General features: G+C 33.1%; 1 protein-coding gene across 1 annotated transcript in view; it reads left to right on the forward strand.

Moving 5' to 3' along the window:
* Window positions 1-21,361, forward strand: part of LOC127710431 (voltage-dependent L-type calcium channel subunit alpha-1D-like) — a gene marked incomplete at its 3' end in the record, with an annotated part of 74,918 nt that overhangs the window by 17,881 nt on the left and 35,676 nt on the right. The window contains exons 3-4 of the mRNA XM_052216258.1: window positions 1,096-1,201; window positions 18,932-19,071. Of these exons, the coding sequence (XP_052072218.1) occupies window positions 1,096-1,201; window positions 18,932-19,071 (246 nt within the window). The remainder of the gene's footprint in view (window positions 1-1,095; window positions 1,202-18,931; window positions 19,072-21,361) is intronic.

The following is a 21,361-nucleotide window of genomic DNA, read 5'->3' on the forward strand; positions in this document are numbered from 1 at the left end:
GTCCGTCGAAAAGGGTAGAAAACTTTCTTTAAAAGTTTTCTTGACTTTTATGTTAGGGAAGCATTTTTATATTTGGTTTACAGCTTGACAATATATTGAGTTGTGATGTGAAAGCAATTTTAGATATATGCTGTACAAGTTTGCAGATAGTTTGAAATTTGATGACACACATTGTACACAAAAAAAGTTTTGTCAAATTTTTCTTGGCTTCTATAGCAGTGAATAATTTTATATTTAGTCTTAAGCTTGATAATGTTGAGTTGTAGTGTATAAGGAATTTTTACATCTGTCATGTAGCCACGTCTTGTTTTGTGATAGTTTGAAATTTTACAACATTCATTGTACAAGGAAAATGCTTCAATACACATGTTACCGCAGTTATCCCATGCAGCAATGCAGGTCCAGACCAGGTATTGGTCTTGTTTGCAGTTAATATATACATAGAGTCTGGCCCTGGCATGCCCAACCTTCACAATATTATGAAACTTGGACAGAACATTCTTCAAGATCAAGATTGAAGAAATGACTTTTTTGGGACTATTTTGCTACAATAACCCTAGTGAAAGCAATTCTTCTGAGACTCTTTGTCACTTTTATCTGAGTATTTGTTTGTGAAATATGGGACTTTGACCTTTTTTGGATTGTTGAACTTATTTTGATGCAGACATGCTATCTGTAAAGGCTCCCGTCTTATTCCTTAAGTTTTGGAAAGTAATGGATATTGAGTAGATAACATGGGAAAAAAATAATTTTATGCAATTCTATGATATTCCTCTAGTTTTGGAAAATATTAATTGGATATTGGGTAAACTTACATGGGACAAAAATATTTCCACACAATACTTAAAAAAAAAAATCAAATATATAATGAATCAAAGAAAAAGATTTAGAATTGCTAGTCTTCATCTCAATTGAGTGGCGATGACTTTTATTTTATAAGAATGAACTCGTATGGCAAAGTGTAAAATGTGCTGATTCTATTCTGAATGGTATTATGACAATAGAGTGTGTTGTTTTCCCAATCACTGGGTTTAATATTGTATATGTATAATGAAGTTGTGCAATAATACTTTTGTTTTCCTTAATGATATTTACGCCTTTTGAGTTTTTAATTCTGCTGACCATCTTTGCCAACTGTGTTGCACTGGCTATTTACACTCCATATCCACAGGGGGACTCAAATGCAGTCAACCAAGCTTTGGTAAGTATTCTTTATAGATAATATGTAAAGTTGGCAAATAATGGATTATTGAGGTTTTTCTCAACTTAAATAAATGTTGAAGGAGGTTTTTTTTCATGAAATATTTTAATAAGTTGTATTATGGGGACTTTTTTTTAAGGGGACTTCAGACAATATCCAATATAAGATCTTGCTGCTGGGATGGTAGCTTCATTTGAATATAAGGTATGGTTTCTAGTAGAAAATTTGGGAACATTTCAAGACTTGTAAAATATATCTCTTTTATTCTTATCACTTTAATAAATAAGGCTTCATATCTCATGGCAATACTTTCAAAAATGAAAATATGCCAGCAGGCCACTACTAGCTCTTCCCCTTTTATGTGGGGTACATGCCAGCAGGCCACTACTAGCTCTTCCCCTTTATGTGGGGTATATGCCAACAGGCCACTACTAGCTTTTCCCCGTTGTGTGGGGTATATGCCAGCAGGCCACTACTACCTCTTCCCCTTTATGTGGGGTATATGCCAGCAGGCCACTACTACCTCTTCCCCTTTTATGTGGGGTATATGCCAGTAGGCCACTACTAGCTTTTCCCCTTTATGTGAGGTATATGCCAGCAGGCTATTACTAGCTTTTCCACTTTATGTGGGGTATATGAGCTTGGTCGCTTTGGCAAATTGTGTCATGGTGTAAAGAGAAACATTTATTTACATGCAAACACCTTGGATAAAAGTATTGAAAATTGAATGTATTTAATATGAGCTAAAGCATATAGCGATGAACTGTTTATTTGTTAATTCTCAGTGCTTCAACTGGTAATATTTCCTATATTTGTATGGCATCAATGATAAACTCAAGCTGAATCAATCATGTTGAAATAAGCTTTACAAACATCCTCATCTAAACTCATTGATTCAGTCTAATCAAATTCTGAATAAAAAGAAATTCATCAATGCGATGGATCAAATTTAAACATATGTGTTTGTTCACTCCCTAAGTGTTGTAATCATCACCTGGTTGTTTGTTCAAACATCTTTCAGGTACAGTTTTGTCTTTGGTTTGTGTACATTAGGCAGATTTGTTTTTGGAATGTTTTGGAAACTTTACAAGACTGAGCCATTTGCATTGTGATAAACACCCTTGGCATATGTTTTTTAAAAGCTTTCATTCATGCAGAAGTTAGTCGATATTATCCACTGGGCAATAACTATGTTGGTAAATTCTTACATACAAGGCAAATGCAAGTCAAGGAGGACTTTGCCAAATGTAGTTTGTGTTAGCTTGAAAATTAGGTACTTACTGGATGAGTTATATATATTACTTTACTGTAACTAACAGCAAGCCTTGCAATGAACAATCGGTCAGACTCTTTACAATAATCTTTTTTGGTTACACTTGGGTTTTAAGACAGTTTTATCTTATTAAGGCCCCATCAATACAACAAGGTGTGCTGCAACCAAGAAAATAGGTAAAGAAGTTGTAGATCCTCTGTGATGGCTCTTATCACTATCTGACTATCCACAAGTACTCTCTGTGATGGCTCTTATCACTATCTGACTATCCACAAGTTCTCTCTGTGATGGCTCTTATCACTATCTGACTATCCACAAGTACTCTATGTGATGGCTCTTATCACTATCTGACTATCCACAAGTACTCTCTGTGATGGCTCTTATCACTATCTGACTATCCACAAGTACTCTCTGTGATGGCTCTTATCACTATCTGACTATCCACAAGTACTCTCTGTGATGGCTCTTATCACTATCTGACTATCCACAAGTACTCTCTGTGATGGCTCTTATCACTATCTGACTATCCACAAGTACTCTCTGTGATGGCTCTTATCACTATCTGACTATCCACAAGTACTCTCTGTGATGGCTCTTATTACTATCTGACTATCCACAAGTACTCTCTGTGATGGCTCTTATTACTATCTGACTATCCACAAGTTTCTTTTACAAAATGGCAAGATACTATTTTCATAATTTGCTTTTGTGCACACAATCTGTCCTTTTATAAATATTTGAATATATCAGGTTTACTACTTGAGTGTTTCAGTGGAATTAAGCATTGAAATGGGAACATTACCCATCAGACCATTGTTTCTAAGTCTGAACTAATATAACATTGATCATCCTTATATTTGTTTGTATTAAGAGTTTTCAGAAGTTGTTGATTAATTTTCACAGTTAAGTTTTTTAGTTTTGCATTTTCACAGTTTGTACAAACTTAATACACATGTGTGCTTGTAATAATTTACAGGTTTTAGTAGGACTGTACTCATTAAGCACTACATGTGTAAGATTTTACTAGGACTGTACTCATTAAGCACATTATGTATAAGGTTTTACTAGGACTGTACTCATTAAACACTACATGTGTAAGATTTTACTAGGACTGTACTCATTAAGCACATTATGTATAAGGTTTTACTAGGACTGTACTCATTAAGCACTACATGTGTAAGATTTTACTAGGACTGTACTCATTAAGCACTACATGTGTAAAGTTTTACTAGTGAGACTGTACTCATTAAGTACAGCATGTATAAGGTTTATTAGGATTGTACTCATTAAAAATTAAATTTGCCCATGTGTAAAGATTTACTAAGACTGTACTCATTAAAGATTAAATTTGTAAATGTTTAAAGATTTACAAGGACTGTACTCAATGAGTACCACATGTATAAGGTTTTACAAGGACCACATGTGTAAGGTTTTACAAGGACTGTACTCAATGAGAACCACATGTATAAGGTTTTACAAGGACCACATGTGTAAGGTTTTACAAGGACTACTCAATGAATACCACATGTATAAGGTTTTACAAGGACCTCCTGTGTAAGGTTTTACAAGGACTATTCATTGAGGACCACATGTATAAGGTTTTACTAGGACTGTACTCAATGAGTACCACATGTATAAGGTTTTACAATGACCACATGTGTAAGGTTTTACAAGGACTACTCATTGAGGACCACATGCATAAGATTTTACTAGGACTGTACTAAATGAGGACCACATGTATAAGGTTTTACTAGGACTACTCATTGATGACCACATGTATTAAGTTTTGCTACGAACAACAGCCGTAATTATTGAGCTTGACATGTGAGTTTTTTCAAGGACTGTACTCTTTGTGTACCACACTTGTGAGTTTCTTCTAGGACTGTACTCTTTGTGTACCACATTTGTGAGTTTCTTCTAGGACTGTACTCTTTGAGTATCGTATGTCTGAGGTATTGCAAGGAAAACTGTCAGAATCTTTGTGTTTTGTTCTTCAGGTTTAATATATTTCTGACATAAGTTAACTTATTCTTTAAATTTTCACAGTTTAGCCAGTATAGATATGAACTGTAGTTGTCCCTCAGTAATCTTTAAATGTCATCATACATATGTTTCTGAAATTTATAACATAAATGTCAAATTTAATTATCATTTGTCCAAACATAAGTAAGAATTTTTTACTAATGGGTAAACCACTATGAAAAATAAACATTGCAGTCTCGGTTATATTCCAAGGTTTTGTATCTGTATATATTTATTTAAAAAAAATATGTAATTTGTAGAATTATAAATTTTATTCAATGGGTCTTGGCATCACATGACTGTCTTCAGTGGACTGCTTCATAGTCTAAATCTTTAATTGATTAATATCAGTTCAAGATTCTGTGTTTTTATTCCTACTACTTTTGTAGGGTTTCATCTGGTTTCCTATCCTGCTTTTTTGTTGACCCCCCTCTTTCATTTTCCAGGTGGTTGTGAAGTGAAACAAACAGTGATAATATAGAGAGAATTCTGCATTAAAAGTCTTAAATGATTCCTATTCTCCAGTTTAGTTTTTGCCAAACCCAGTAGAGTAATGTCTTGCCTTTACCAATGGTTATTGTCAATGGTCATCTAATTAAGCCATTATTGTCAATAGTCCTATGATGACCATCCATACACAAGGGATAATTCAAGTGGTCAGTGTTTATTGATACATTAGGTTAATTATTGATTAGAAGTCATTGATCTCTTCCCATTTGATTGCCTGACGGACAGAATTAGCCATTTGATGTAATCAATCTGTATAAAAATTATAGGAGAAAATCATTGACGTAATTGTCAAAGTACATGAAGTATGGACAAGTTTCAGTTTGGAATTTTATCTGGCAGTTAGTTAAAATATCATGCTTACAAGTAGATTCCATTTGGTAAACATAGATATTAAACCATTACATTTACTGTGGTTTTATAATGTGAGATATTAAACCATTACATTTACTGTGGTTTTATATTGTGAGGGTACACAAATTCAACCTATCTTGACAGTTTTTTCACCTACATTTTATTTTAAATTTAGACAAGAGCTTCCATTCTGTGTAATTTGTATATTATATTCTTAATCACTATATAGTTCCACCAATTTAGATTTTAATCTATACTGAGTCATAGAAAAATTGGTTAGAACCGACCTTCAAATGACCCAAGATTATGAAATGACGAGTACCTAGATTAACATCCCTATAAATTGAAGATCTGATATTTGTTTAATTTCTCCACATTTTTAGAACAATTTGACATTATTCAATGTTTACTTTTCCTTTTTTGTCTCACCTGCAACGAAAGTAAAGTTGCGGAAAGCGAGACATAGGGATTGCTTTTCCGGCGACTCCAGCTCCGGCGTCAACAATTATTAAGTTTTCTTCTTAAGTTAGTTTGATAGGAACTACTTGTGATAGATCATTGATATTTACTATAAAGTTGCATTACTATCAGAACATATCAGTTTGACGACTATTTCAAGGCCCTGTCCCCTAAGTCATGGTCCAGTGACTTTGAATTAATAAGCAATTTTCTATGTTATGATTTATGCTTAAGCTAGTTTGATAGGATCTATTTGTGATAGATCAATGATATTTTGTATGAATTTGCATTACTATCAGTTCATATAAGTTTGATGACTATTTCGAGGCCCTGCCCCCTAGGACATGGTCCAGTGACTTTGAATTAATTAGCAATTTTCAATGTTAAGTTTTTCTGCTAGGAACTATTTACAATAAACAACAACAACAACAACAACAATACTTTAATTTAAGAGGTTACACAGTTAGCTATATAACTAATCTTCCCTGAGGCCCTCATCATAAAAAAAATCAAACAAAATGCAAACATATACATTACATACATTAGTACAAAAAGACAAGTATGATAATAATGTTCAATACAACTTGATAAAATGTTATGAAAAAATAAACGTGATGACATAATCAGTTTTGTTTGTATAAACAGTGATGTTATTCTATAAAGTTACATTACTGTCTGTACATCTCAGTTTGTCAACCATTTTCGAGCCCTGCCCACTAGATCATAGTCCAGTGACTGAATTAATAAGCAATGTTGCTGTCCATCAGATTGTCAATCATTTCGAGGCCCTGCCCCCTAGGACATGGTCCAGTGACTTTGAATTAATTAGCAATTTTCAATGTTAAGTTTTTCTGCTAGGAACTATTTACAATAAACAGTGATGTTATTCTATAAAGTTACATTACTGTCTGTACATCTCAGTTTGTCGACCATTTTCGAGCCCTGCCCACTAGATCATAGTCCAGTGACTGAATTAATAAGCAATGTTGCTGTCCATCAGATTGTCTTTTTCTGAATTTTATGCTTGTAGGCAAGACATATTACTGTGTCAACAGTTTATTAGTCCCCTACCGACAAAGTCGAAGGGGACTTTAGGTTTGCACTCCGTCCGTCTGTCTATCTGTCCATCCGTCAGTCCCAGCAAATCAGTTTTCCACACTTTTTTTCGTCATGCTTGAAGATATTGATTTGAAAATTGGTATATAGTTTTATCATGAAAAGTTACAGATCAAGTTAGAATTTTGTTCCGGTCTGATGATTTTGTGCAGATTTGGTCCTTGAACTTCGAAAATTCACTTAAATAATCAGTTTTCAACATTTTTTTTGTCATGCTTGAAGATATTGACTTGATATTTGTGATATGGTTTACACCATGACAAGTTATAGATCAAGTTAGGATTTTGTTCCAATACAATGAATTTTTAACCGGTAGGGAACTATGTATTGCTATGCAATACCCATAGAATGCTTGTTTATGAAAAATGCCTCAGATTTGTTTTAATAGCTCATTTTTAAAAGTTGACTTTTTGTGGTCCGTAAATTTACTTTTGTCTTGGGATACCACATCTGCTGGTATAAAATGTGACTGTTTTGTGCATATTTAACTATGTTTAGCTATGTTGAAAGACATGCATAATGGCAAATTATACGAATACAAATTATTTAATCTCTAAGAAAGCTTGTAAGGTTTCAGCTGATTTTTTTGCCAAATAGGTGTAATTTGTGTACTGCAACGTTAGATCTGAATTATGATATTATCTTATAAAGCTATAATTAGTTGATGTTTCTGAGCATTAAGTTACCAGCTGTATTTTCTAAGGTACCCATACCATGTAGAAAACTATAGAAAATGTGCATAGGGGCGTGACATAGTCAGTTATGGTTCAACTGAAAAAGACTTATTGAACATCACAATTCGTTAATGCATATAATATGTCACAATGGTCACAAAGTCTCTTAACGTTAAATCCATTCTGTTAAATCCATTGACAGACAGATCAATTTACCAGAAATAATGTCTTTAAAGAATGGCATAAATGGTCTAATGAGTAAGACATTCTAGTCTAATGTTTCACAGTTTTACAACAAGTATACATTTCCAGAATAATAATAACCAGGTTCTTAATAGGAAAAATCTGGTTATTGTCAAGCCATATGATCCGGTGGCGTATAACTTACCACTAAAAAGCTAAATATTTCAGAAGGTAGAAGATGGCTTGGTGATGTTAGGTCACTCATTGGAGAAGATATTATCAGCAACCTCACACCAGAGAACAGAACTCATCAGTACGACAACCAAGGGCAAAAAAGGGTCTAAGGGAGGGGGGAAAATAACCAGCATCAGTATGATAATAAAATCACTGCTGAAATTGGAAAAAAAAGATATATCCTACTTATTAAATCCCTTTTGTGATTGTTTTGTCATTCAAGGGCCTTTTGCAGCATACTATAGTTATAAGTTTGCTCATTGTTGATGTACTGTGACCTAGCCATAGTTGTTCTGATCTCTGGTTAGTTGTCTTATTGACACACATCTCCTTAATTAAGTTTTTATCTAGATATATAAATGAAGAGACTCCTTTTCCTCTCAATAATAATAACACAAAGCAAGAACCTTGAGGACTAACACTATCTCCTTTGTGATGAAAATAGAAATTCAGTTTGAAGCTAATAAACTACAAGTGATAGACATTTGAAAGCAGTATTGCTTTCTCCATCTATGTCATGCCATATTAGGAATCTTTTGTGTCTTACTTTATTTACTTATAGCTAATGACAGTTTAGTCAGATCAATATGTCTAAATCCCTGGCAACATTTTATAATGAATAAAGACGCAGGTGGTTTGTATTGAAGACATCTTGTTTAATGAAGGAGTAACATAGAGAAGAGTCAGCAAATTTATCAGTCACATTTAGTGTGAGGAGGATAATGGTTTTATTTTGTCTAATATTGTTGTACTTATGTGCGCAGAAACAATTTTTATTTAGCCTAAGCACAGATCATTCATCTTTTCTTGGGGCATATATATGGTTTTTTTCTCAGAACAATATCTTCTGTTAACTTTTATAAAAAACAAATCCTTTATTGTTTTACTAAATTTCAATAGAAACAAATTACTTTTTTCCTACTTCCCTCCTGAATTAAATTTGTTTTTGTCTGAGTCTGTCTTTGACAAAAGATGCAAAATGTAAGACATATATGGTTTACAATCTTGCAGATTTTCTGTCTGTCATATTTCCATTGTCTTTGACCTCATTTTAATGGTTAATCAACTACTTAAGTGTCATGTGAATACCTCACTTATTACGTAAAAGTAATAAGATAACTATATTTGGGATTATGGGATCATTGCATGGTCTACATTTCTCAGATACTATAAGCAATAGGTTAACTATTTTTGGTGTAGGGAAAGATTACAAGGTGTACAATTTTGTTTTACAGGTTCGACAAACCTTGATTATATTTTCATGCTTGAAAAGTCAGAGTTATGCTCTCATGATTAAGTCTTGCTTCTTTGATAATATAAGCAGTAGGTTAACTATTTTGGGTGTATGGAAGGATTGCAAGATGTACATGTCTGTCTGGCAGAACTTATCTGACCTTGACCTCATTTTCTGGGTTAATTGGTCAAAGTTTAGTTTTCATGATTAGGACTTTTTCATTACCTTTTTCCCAGATACTATACTCCTGGGAGGATGTTCATAATATTCATTAGGATTCCTTGTTTAGAGGTCATAGTTTCATTGAGTACATCTGGTTTGGAGATGATGATTATTGTAAGAAAAGGGGGGATTTAGACAAGCCATAATTTTGACAATTGTAGTAATGGAGAACATGAAGAATCTCCTAAACCCATAACTGGAAGCGATGTGTATGTGGAAAACAGGATTGAATAATTTAGGTATTAGACAATTATTGTATGTTCTGATCCTAACAGTAGAGTTTGTACATGACTTAATAATTATCCATTGTTTGACTATTTACCTTGGCACATAGAAGATGTATGGTACAACATTAGAAGCAGATGTGCATTCATTACATGTCCCTTACTAATTTGCTCAATCTTTCTGAGTAGCAGGGGGTCTGCATGGGGCAACCAACAATGTCTTAGTTCAAATAAAGAGACAATGAATGTGATTATAATGCATCAATTAATTAATTTGAAACTACCTAATAACAGTAACATATTAATGTCATAGAAATTTACCTTGTTCGGTACTATTCAGACAGGTTGATCAGATCCTTATCAGTTGCTAGCTCTTAATGTTATATTCTGGAGGGAGACATGTCACTTTACCCACACTCCAGCCAGCAAGTATTTGCTCAAACTCCTCAAATATGACCTGCACTTGCAACCACAAGACCTTTTAGGAAGTTTTTATACATATATGGAAGGATATCCATTCAAAACTATCCAGCTAATACGCAAAACATACCATGTCTCTGTAAGACTGGAGGAATATCTTTAGATCTAAGTAAACTTTAAAAGCTACACCCCATGGGAATCAAATGTGAAAATTTCTGAAAGGGTAGCTAACAGCCTTATTTAAGTCAATAACACAAGAAAGGAAAAAAAATAATATAACACCAACACTTGTATACTACCAGAATTCTAATCCTGGTTTGTTTATGTTGTCTCAGAGTTTAGCCCCTCAGGTTAGCTGCTAAATCATTTCAATAAGTCTGGTGAATATGAAGTTTACTTTAGGTAAATCTTTGGCTGGTGTGTTGATTTAATTACATGATCTTAAGGTACCACTGTTAATTTGATCCAGTGCAAATCTGTTATAGAAATAATTTCATCAGCATCCTGACTCCATTACAGATTTAGGATAAAAATGGCAATAAGAAAAGCCATCTAAAATTAAAAAAATGCAGAGTGCAACTGTTTACAAAACACTTGTGTAAGTAAAATACAAAATGTTCAAGGCAGATTTTTACAGGTGTATCTCCCTTACTTTTGTATTTTTCAATTAGTCCCCTACCGACAAAGTCGAAGGGGACTTTAGGTTTGCGCTCTGTCCATCCATCAGCCTGGCAAATCAGTTTTCCACACTTTTTTTCTTTGTGCTTGAAGATATTGATTTGAAATTTGGTATATAGTGTTATCATGACAAGTTACAGATTAAGTTCAAATTATGTTTTTCTGATGATTTTGTGCAGAGTTATGGTCCTTAGACTTAGAAAATTAACTCAAACAATCAGTTTTCCTCACTTTTTTTCTTTGCTTGACGATATTGATGTAATAATTGGTATATAGTTTTATAATGACAAGTACAGATCAAGTTCGAATTTTGTTCTGGTCTGAAGGTTTGTGCAGAGTTATGGTCCTTGTACTTAGAAAATTCACTTAAGAATAATCAGTTTTCCACACTTTTTTCTGTCATACTTGAAGATATTGACTTGATATTTGTTATATAGTTTACACCATGACAAGTTATAAATCAAGTTAGCATTTTGTTCCAGTAGAATGAATTTCTTAACCGGTAGGGGACTTATAATGTATTGCCATGCAATACTCTCAGAATACTTGTTATTAAGGAACTTGTATCATACTTGACCATTCAAAAGATTATAATACAAGTTCAATATTTATAACATGAATTCTGTAAATTTTGGAATTGGATCTATAGTAGAAGAGTATCTGCTAATTAATCTGACATAAAGTGGTGTCAACCGTTCTAGATATATTCTCTATTGACTATGGAGACCTTGATGCAGTAGTACTAGACCACTGCTTTTAAATGGACTATGATTTCAGCATGTCTGCACCTCTACAAATCTATCTTAGAACACAGACTGAATAAGTACAGTAAGCTTTTAATATTAGCATATTAGCCTAAACAATTAAAGTATGATAAAACTTGACATCTGTCAATCAATGTTGTTAGTATTATGCTGTTTATTGACATTTTTTGTTCATTTACCAGATGTATCCAAACTCCTAAGTGTCTGTAGGCCTGGTGTCTTCATATAATTCATGTCTGTTATCTGGTTAGGAAAGTCTGGTATCTATATAAGGGCATGCTGGTGGTCAGTTTGGCAGAAAGCTTGCAATACACAAAATAATTTACTTTTCACAAAAACAATTATTATTGTTTGAATCTTTCCTCACAAACTAAAATGTTTTTTTATACACACAACCAGTTTAAATGAAAGTTGAATTAAAATTTAAACGTGTTCAGCCTGTTTTAAAGAGTAGTTTTTCTAGTTTTACAAGGCCGTTAAACCTATACAGGTTACAATAATTCTTTTTTAAATTAGATTATAAAGTAAGAATTCAATAATATGTTTAAATTTCGCTGTTACAGTCAATTATAGCTCTTTTTTATTTTTGATGAGGCCTGTTGTGAATTGTGTGGTTTCTTCTATACTCATTAACTATATTATACAACACCATAACACAGTTATTGATGACATCTTCATTAGTTATTATTATATAAACCTTTCCAAGAAGCCTTAATTACATTTAAGATAAATGCCTAATATGACTATATTCACCACAATTAAATCAACAGGAAAAGAAAAGAAAAGACACCAATAGGTTACAAGTATTAATCCAATTGATGGCTTCTGTGAAATTTATGTTTTTCTTCTAAGCTCTAAAATCAATACTGGTAGAGATTATTTGCTGTAATGGCAGAGCAAAGTTATTTACTCTTCAGGAAAAAAAGAATTATTTTCTGTCTAGTTTGACTGTAATTGTTTCCTTTTGGTTAGTCTCCTTCTCACAATCAGATTGAAGTCTTTAATTTAATTGTTTTGATCGTAATTTTAATTCCATTAAATAGATTCCTGATTGTATTTCCACTTAATTAGCAGTGACTTTAAGAAGTTCTAGTTCTTTGACTAAATCAATGCTCCAAGTCACTAGAAGTCACAAATCTCACTCAAATATGTAAGACTTGAGGTTTTAGAAATACATTTTTTACAGACTTTGATAGATTTGTATGTTGTTTTGGATGGTCTTCAATGAGAGATTAATAATGCAAAATGTCACTGGAAGTTAAAAATCTTAACTATAAATTGGATTTCAATTTAACTCTACCGAGATTGAGGCTTATATGAGATTATATATCTCAGAGGTTGTGAGTTCAATCCCTGGTCCTGCAAGTAGGGTGCAACCTTGTTTATAATTTTCTAGGATTGCTGTTTTTTTCCTACCAAAACTTGCTGTTCTCTCCAGGCACTTTGGCTTTCTTGACCAATAAAAACTGGCTGCCATGTTATAGCCAAGCATGCTATAAAATGGTGTTAAACACAATCAATCAATCTTGTTTGACAGATTATAATGCACTGTCGTAACAATTCTCAATAGTAGTGGCAACTACTTTAAACTGAGTATGAAAAATTACTTTTGAAATTAATATTTCCTATGATAATTTTTGCAATTTTTTTAGAATGAATGTTAACATGCATATTTTGTTTTTGGAAAGATTTCTTTGGTTGTAGGAGGTACTATTTATAGAATTTCACTACAAACATTAACTCATGACATTATTATCAGTTATATATACATTAATTATGTAATATTATGATCAATAATCAACTTTTGTTTTTTTTTATTGCTGATGTTTTATGATGAATCAGGGTAGCTCAATTATTCCTCAGTTATTTGGAAAGAATTCCAGTATGATCTGTCACCAGCTTGCTATAAGGAGAGTTTGATTGATAATTCACATAATAACGCCATGTAAAGAATGTTGTTTAAATAGTTATAGTTGTTGAGTATGAAAAATTGGATGAAGAACTAACTACTGGCAAGGCAATCTATTTCTAACATTATCACATAATTATTTGAGATAAATGTCATTGACTGTAGAAGAATTACGACCACCTCAGTGGTGTTGTGGTAACATGCTCCCCTCAAGAGCTGGAGTCTGGGTTCATTCCCTGGCCTGGTCAAACCTAAGACTGAAAAGGGGTATTTGCTGATTCTCCATTGAGCACACAGTATTTAGGAGTCAGAGCCAGGAATGGAAGACTGTTTAAGATGTGGTTGACCTGAAATTGATAATGGAGTATTCAGTTAGGATCTTGATCAGAAGAACTTGTTTATTACTCAGCCTTCATCCTTCCCCTGTAGTTAAGATCACTTGTTTATTACTCAGCCTTCATCCTTCCCCTGTAGTTAGGATCTTGATCAGCAAGAACTTGTTTATTACTCAGCCTTCATCCCTCCCCTGTAGTTAGGATCTTGATCAGCAAGAACTTGTTTATTACTCAGCCTTCATCCCTCCCCTGTAGTTAGGATCTTGATTAGCAAGAACTTGTTTATTACTCAGCCTTCATCCCTCCCCTGTAGTTAGGATCTTGATCAGCAAGAACTTGTTTTATTACTCAGCCTTCATCCCTCCCCTGTAGTTAAGATCACTTTTTTATTACTCAGCCTTCATCCTTTTTATCTTGATGATTGTATGTATTTGTCCAAGGATGCTGTCTAATTGACCTTTATGTGACCTTTACCTAACAGCACCTTTTGTTTACAGTTGACAATTGGTTTCAGTATTGTGTTGGTTCACACTTATTATCTAGTCTATCAATAATTCCCTGGGGTCACATCTAAACTTTTTTAATTTTAGAAGCAGAATTGCTTTCCTACGACTATCTGAAATCTGACATTTCAAATTTGTTGTTAATTGTGTACTTTTCTGACTTTGCCTTTAAATGGTAAACAGTACGATTAGTTGTGTCAATTAGGTTTATGTAAGATTTACTACATCATAAAATTCACAGCATGTCTAAACCTAGCTTGTCAACTAAGGCTTATGCTATCAGTCATAAAAACATATTGCAATATTCCTGTGAATATTAAAGACAAAATCAGATTCGGATCCAACAGAAAATATGGTCAATAATCTGTGATTGGTAGTCTTGTCAGTAATCAAATGCAGATTATCTTTAGTTTATTGCTTTTTTAAATCTTATTTATTGATAAATTTAAAAGGTTAAGAAAAAATTTAAAATGACAGTTAGCTAGGGTTGCACTCCTTCTCCTTTTTCTTCAGGAAACCGACATGGCTGCCATTATTGAAACTCAACATAGAGATAAGGCAGTAATATTGATCAGTTTCTTTGCAATTACACAGCCTATTAAAACCCAAAGTTCCTGAAAGGATTATCTAGCTATCAACCTTTCTTAGGCTGTTAGTTTTCTTGTTTGAATTGTTTTACATTTGTCATTTCGAGGCCATTGATAGCTGACTATTGGGTATGGGCTTTGCTCATTGTTGAAGGCTGTACAGTGACCTATATTTGTTAATTTCTGTGTCATTTGGTCTCTTGCGGAGAGTTGTCTAATTGGCAATCATACCACATCTTCTTATTTTTATATGTTCTCCAACCTTAGTATATCCCCCTAGCTATCAACCTTTCTTAATTGTGTAAAAGGAACATGCTCTCCAACCTTAGTATGTCCCCCTAGCTATCAACCTTTCTTAATTGTGTTAAAGGAACATGTTCTCCAACCTTAGTATGTCCCCTTAGCTATCAACCTTTCTTAATTGTGTTAGAGGAACATGTTCTCCAACCTTAGTATGCCCCCTAGCTATCAACCTTTCTTAATTATGTTAGAGGAACATGTTCTCCAACCTTAGTATGTCCCCCTAGCTTTCAACCTTTCTTAATTGTGTAAAAGGACAATAACTGCTGAGCTAAATTTCCATTTGCTTGTTCCAAGTAAGGAACCCTGCCATGTCCTGTCTGTGTTTTTGTTAGATGTTTTTCTGTTTTGTATAGATCTGATGAGTTAAGCCTTTTTCTACTGATTTTGATAGTTTGTTCTTATGTTGTGATGTGACACCACTGTCCCATAGTAGGGGGGGAGGGTTGAGTGCTCACAATCATATTTAACCCTGCCACATTCCTTATATGCCTGTGGACCAAGTCAGGAGCATTTTATTCAGTGGTTGTCCTTGGTTCATGTCTGTCATACCTGTTTTTCGTAAATTGTTTTGTTATAAATTAGGCTGTTAGTTTTATTCAATTGAATTGTTTCATATTTTTATAGCCGACTATTGTGTTTTTCTCATTGTTGAAGGCAGTATGGTTGCCTATAATTGCTTACATCCACTTAATTTGAACTCGGTTGGATAGTTGTCTCATTGGCAATCATACCACATCTCTTTATTTTCATACTAATCATAAGTTGTCATATAATTTAATAGTTTTTGTTATTTGAAAAGAGTGGTGTTAAAGGCAGATCATTGAATGCTTCTGTTAAACAACTTTTATAGACTCTGAACATCTTATGTTTTTATATTGTCATTGGGTTGCTGTCTTATTGACATGTTTGCTTATTTTGCCTCATAGGAATAAGCAAAGTGTGACTATATATAAGTCCCCAAAATATATTAAAATGACAATTCAGGATGAAGAGAAGCACATGTTTACTAAAAAAGGTTACAATGCTTGTATGTTAACAACAGTTAAGTTGGAAAACACAATCTTTGGCAATAAGAACAATGATTAAACAGGATTTTATTATGTATGCTGGAAATGGGTGTTCTTTTCCTTAATTATGTGGTATGTGTTCAAATATGATGTATTTTAAGGATAATGAATACATCGTAATTGTGTACTTTTTATTTAATTCATAACTATATTTTGATATCCAATCTAAAATAAAACAATATATAATATTTGAACTTAACATAAAAATTGTAATTTTATCAAAAAAGCAACAGCTAGAAAATTTGAAAAGTAACGAAGAGGATTTTCAACATCAATGCACACAGTCTGCTCAAACAGACAGATCAGATGATCTTATGAATGGAAAAACTGAAATTATTTTGTTACTTGGTTTCCTTGGTAACTGATTATAAAAGTGTATCAATATATTACTGTGATTATTGTGTTATGGCTTACATCCAGATAAAGGTTTGGTTGTACTATGGTAGGGACATCCAGGATCTCATTATCACTTAGCTAATAAAAAAACATCCTATATGAAAAAGATGCCCACAAGAAAAGGGTTATATTTAAATTTTACATGTGACTTGTTTCATTTAGAGAAAAGCATTGATGTCAGAGTTAATGATAAAGAAATATTTAAAATTGTGGTTAACATTGTACAGACTTTCTTAATCAAAATCCTGTGTAGAGCCCCTTGATTGCTGTTCAGTATACCAATATAGGTACACTCTATCCAACATGTAAATTGAATCATATGTGACAATTATATTATCTCCTCATCAAACTTCAATGATGCTGCAGACAGACACTTCACCAGCTTATAGATTGATATTCAGTCTGTATAAGATACACCAAGATATTAGGGTTAATGCAAACGGAGAGATTTCAATAATTCAGGAGGGGGTCTTTCAGCATTTATTGACATCTTTGTGTAAATTACTATTTGAATGACACCCAAGTTAAAAATCAACTGTTTAATGTATATATATATGCCAAATTAGGGTTTTGATATAAAAATAATAAGATGTGATATGATTGCCAATCACACAACTCTTGACCAGAGACCAAATGACTTTGAATTTTAACAACTATAGGTCACTATATGTCCTTCAACAATGAGATAATTTCATACCTCATAGTAAGCTATAACAGGCCCCAAAATGACAAATGTAAAACATTTAAATGAGAAAAAACTAACAGCCTGATTTATGTACAAAACAAAAACAAAAAACAAATATGATTTGACCCTCATTTTTCACTGAACATGGAAATGCAATGGGTCAAAGTTTTCATTTAAGGTAGTTTGGGGTCACCTAAACATGATACTTAGTACTCATGTTTATTATTAAGTGAACTGGTTAATATATATGCAAAATTAAGGTTTTGTCAAAGATAATATGTTTTCCCAGAACATGGAAATGTGATACTGTACTAGTTGTGAGCTCAAGCATGTGTCAAAGATAATATGTTTTCCCAGAACATGAAAATGTGATACTGTACTAGCTGTGAACTCAGACACGTGTCCTTTAAGTGGACACGTATTCATGTTTTCCCAGAACATGGAAATGTGATACTGTACTAGCTGTGAACTCAGGCATGTGTCAAAGATAATATGTTTTCCCAGAACATGGAAATGTGATACTGTACTAGCTGTGAACTCAGACACGTGTCCTTTAAGTGGACACGTATTCATGTTTTCCCAGAACATGGAAATGTGATACTGTACTAGCTGTGAACTCATTCATGTTTTCCCAGAACATGGAAATGTGATACTGTACTACCTGTGAACTCAGGCATGTGTCCTTAGTGGACAGGTATTCATTTTTTCCCAGAACATGGAAATGTAATACTGTACTAGCTGTAACTCAGGCATGTGTCCTTAGTGGACACGTATTCATGTTTTCCCAGAACATGGAAATGTGATAATGCACGTACTAGCTGTAACTCAGGCATGTGTCCTTAGTGGACACTTATTCATGTTTTCCCAGAACATGAAAATGTGATACTGTACTAGCTGTGAACTCAGGCATGTATCCTGAGTGGACACGTATTCATGTTTTCCCAGAACATGGAAATGTGATACTGTACTAGCTGTAACTCAGGCATGTGTCCTTAGTGGACACGTATTCATGTTTTCCCAGAACATGAAAATGTGATACTGTACTACCTGTGAAATCAGGCATGTGTCCTTAGTGGACACATATTCATGTTTTCCCAGAACATGGAAATGTGATACTGTACTAGCTGTGAACTCAGGCATGTGTCCTTAGTGGACACTATATAAATAACACATAGCTGAGAGGGTGATAGAGCAGATTGTTACCCCGAGAAAACATTGTCAACTGAGGTGAAGCCAAGGTTGACAATGTCTTTTCAAGAGGTAACAATCTGGTCTATCACCCTCTCAGATATGTGTTATTCAATTTATTATACTGAATGTTCTGTTATTACTGTCTATTAAATTTCAAATTCAAAGTAATAAACTATGTCGTCTTGTACATAACAATCATCCATATTTATTAAAGCGCACACTTGAGCAAGCGTCTCCGTGAAGGGTAATAGAGTATTTGCCATGGGATAGAGTAAATTGTCTCCCTTGTAACCAATCAAAATCTGGCATTTTGACATGAAGTATAATAAATATTCTTTTTGATTTATTCTATGGAATATTGTTAATTGTATTTTCCTTTTTTAATTTCAGGAAAGAGTAGAATATATTTTCCTTGTAATATTCACTTTAGAAGCCATAATGAAGATAATAGCATATGGTTTTGCATTACATTCGGGTGCATACCTACGGAATGGCTGGAACATTCTAGATTTTATTATTGTAGTTATAGGGTAAGTAAGGGAGATAACCTGTCAGTATATGTTTATTTGTAATGCTTCTGCAACTTTTGCATACAATAATGTAATGCTTTCTTGTGGACAATTAATTGTATGTCTTGTCAACATTTCTAACAAATATTTTTTCTAACTTTTTTTCATCTAAAAATGCAATTCATTGTATTATTTTTTTTCTCTAAAATATTCTTGCCAAGTCCAATCATATAATTATTTTAACTCATCAGACAATGATTTGTTCCTATGGAATTTTATATGATTGTTTATATGCATTTTTACATCAAAATCAATTATTTCAAGCCAAGATATAAACAATAGTCAAATGATAGCCAAAAATTCATTGAATACATTGAACAAAGAAGGTAATGACAAATGTATTTAAAATTCTGGTGTTTAATATGGGCCATTTATAAAATAAGTTTTATTTTTTTTTATAATTATTATTTAAAAAAAAAAATTGGACCTTCTTTTATTTGTAAAAAATAGCAATGCTTTAGCACTTGTGTTGACTTTAATGCTTCAGGTTTACATGGTGAAGATGGCAACATTACGTTAAATCCTGGCATTGTCACATGTTATCACATGTTCTTATCATTACATACTGTTAAAAGAGAAAGTTCTGTTACATATATTCACATATCACATTTGAAAGTTTTACCTTTAATGATGAGCCCAAATTTAAATTCTCTATTCTGTTGTGAACTTTATGTATCGGATATTTAAATTTTTTACAGTGGTTTTGGTTGGATGTAGAATTTTTTTAGAGTTAACTTTTCAACATAAAAAAAAAAATTGTTCGGTGGCTTTGCCTTTGAATGCCTGTTTATAAGAAAAGATACATGTTTTTTTTATATGAAGTCAAAAGATTAATCTCTAAAAGTTCACAAAATTATAAGGATAAGGTCTGCTGTTTTAACAGTGTGTAATACAAGGATTTATTATTATGTTGATAAAATTAGTATTAAATCCAAACTATATTTTATTAGTCTTTTCACGGTAGTTATAATGTGAGTACAATATATGATTATTTGAGCATGCCATAAGTCATCGTAATTTTGTCGACTTCCCTGGCGCTTTCATCATTGTCGTGTAAAAGCTGTGAAACAGTTGCTAAGAAATAAGTTATATAGACTGTTACACATATAGCTTATATGACACACAAGTTTGTTGATACACTAGTAAAGCACTCACTTATAGTCACCTGAAAGTCATTTCTGACAAACCTTTGATGTGGCTTTGCCTCAAAAGATTTGAAATTTTTTTTTAGAAAATTTTACTTCAAACTATTAAAGCACTTCAGCTAAGTTCAAAGAATCGGGAAGATGAAAAGGTCATTTGCGTCCATGCATTAGAATTCAAAATCCAAGACATCAAGCTATATTTTAAATTCATAAAATAGATTATGTTGTACGCAGAGTGTTGTTTTTGTAGAGTAGATGTTTCTGCAGTGTTTTGTTTTGTACTGCTGTTAAGTGAACCTAAATAGGATAAAAAATATAATGCTATTCATATATAGTCTATTGAAATTTTACAAAATCGTTTTATAGTTGTAGTTCAGTTTCATGCAGAAAATATTTGTATTGTTTCAGTTTTGAGTCAATACACTTTTTAAATACATTATTATTGAAAAATGAGCATTGATCCACAAAACCAAAAAAAAAAAAAACATTAAGTAGAAGTTATGTAACATACGATATTGTGCTGTATTATCTCCAGCATAGGTGTAGAAATACGATATTATGCTGTATTATCTCCAGCGTAGGTATAGACATACGATATTGTGCTGTATTATCTCCAGCGTAGGTGTAGACATACGATAGTTTGCTGTATTATCTCCAGCGTAGGTGTAGACATACGATATTGTGCTGTATTATCTCCAGCGTAGGTGTAGACATACGATATTGTGCTGTATTATCTCCAGCATAGGTGTAGACATACGATATTGTGCTGTATTATCTCCAGCGTAGGTGTAGACATACGATATTGTGCTGTATTATCTCCAGCGTAGGTATAGACATACGATATTGTGCTGTATTATCTCCAGCGTAGGTGTAGACATTCGATATTGTGCTGTATTATCTCCAGCGTAGGTGTAGACATACGATATTGTGCTGTATTATCTCCAGCATAGGTGTAGACATACTATATTGTGCTGTATTATCTCCAGCGTAGGTGTGTAATACGATAATGTGCTGTATTATCTCCAGCGTAGGTGTAGACATTCGATATTGTGCTGTATTATCTCCAGCGTAGGTGTAGACATACGATATTGTGCTGTATTATCTCC

The sequence above is a fragment of the Mytilus californianus genome, unplaced genomic scaffold, assembly GCF_021869535.1.
Source record: "Mytilus californianus isolate M0D057914Y unplaced genomic scaffold, xbMytCali1.0.p SCAF_79, whole genome shotgun sequence".
NCBI lineage: Eukaryota > Metazoa > Mollusca > Bivalvia > Mytilida > Mytilidae > Mytilus > Mytilus californianus.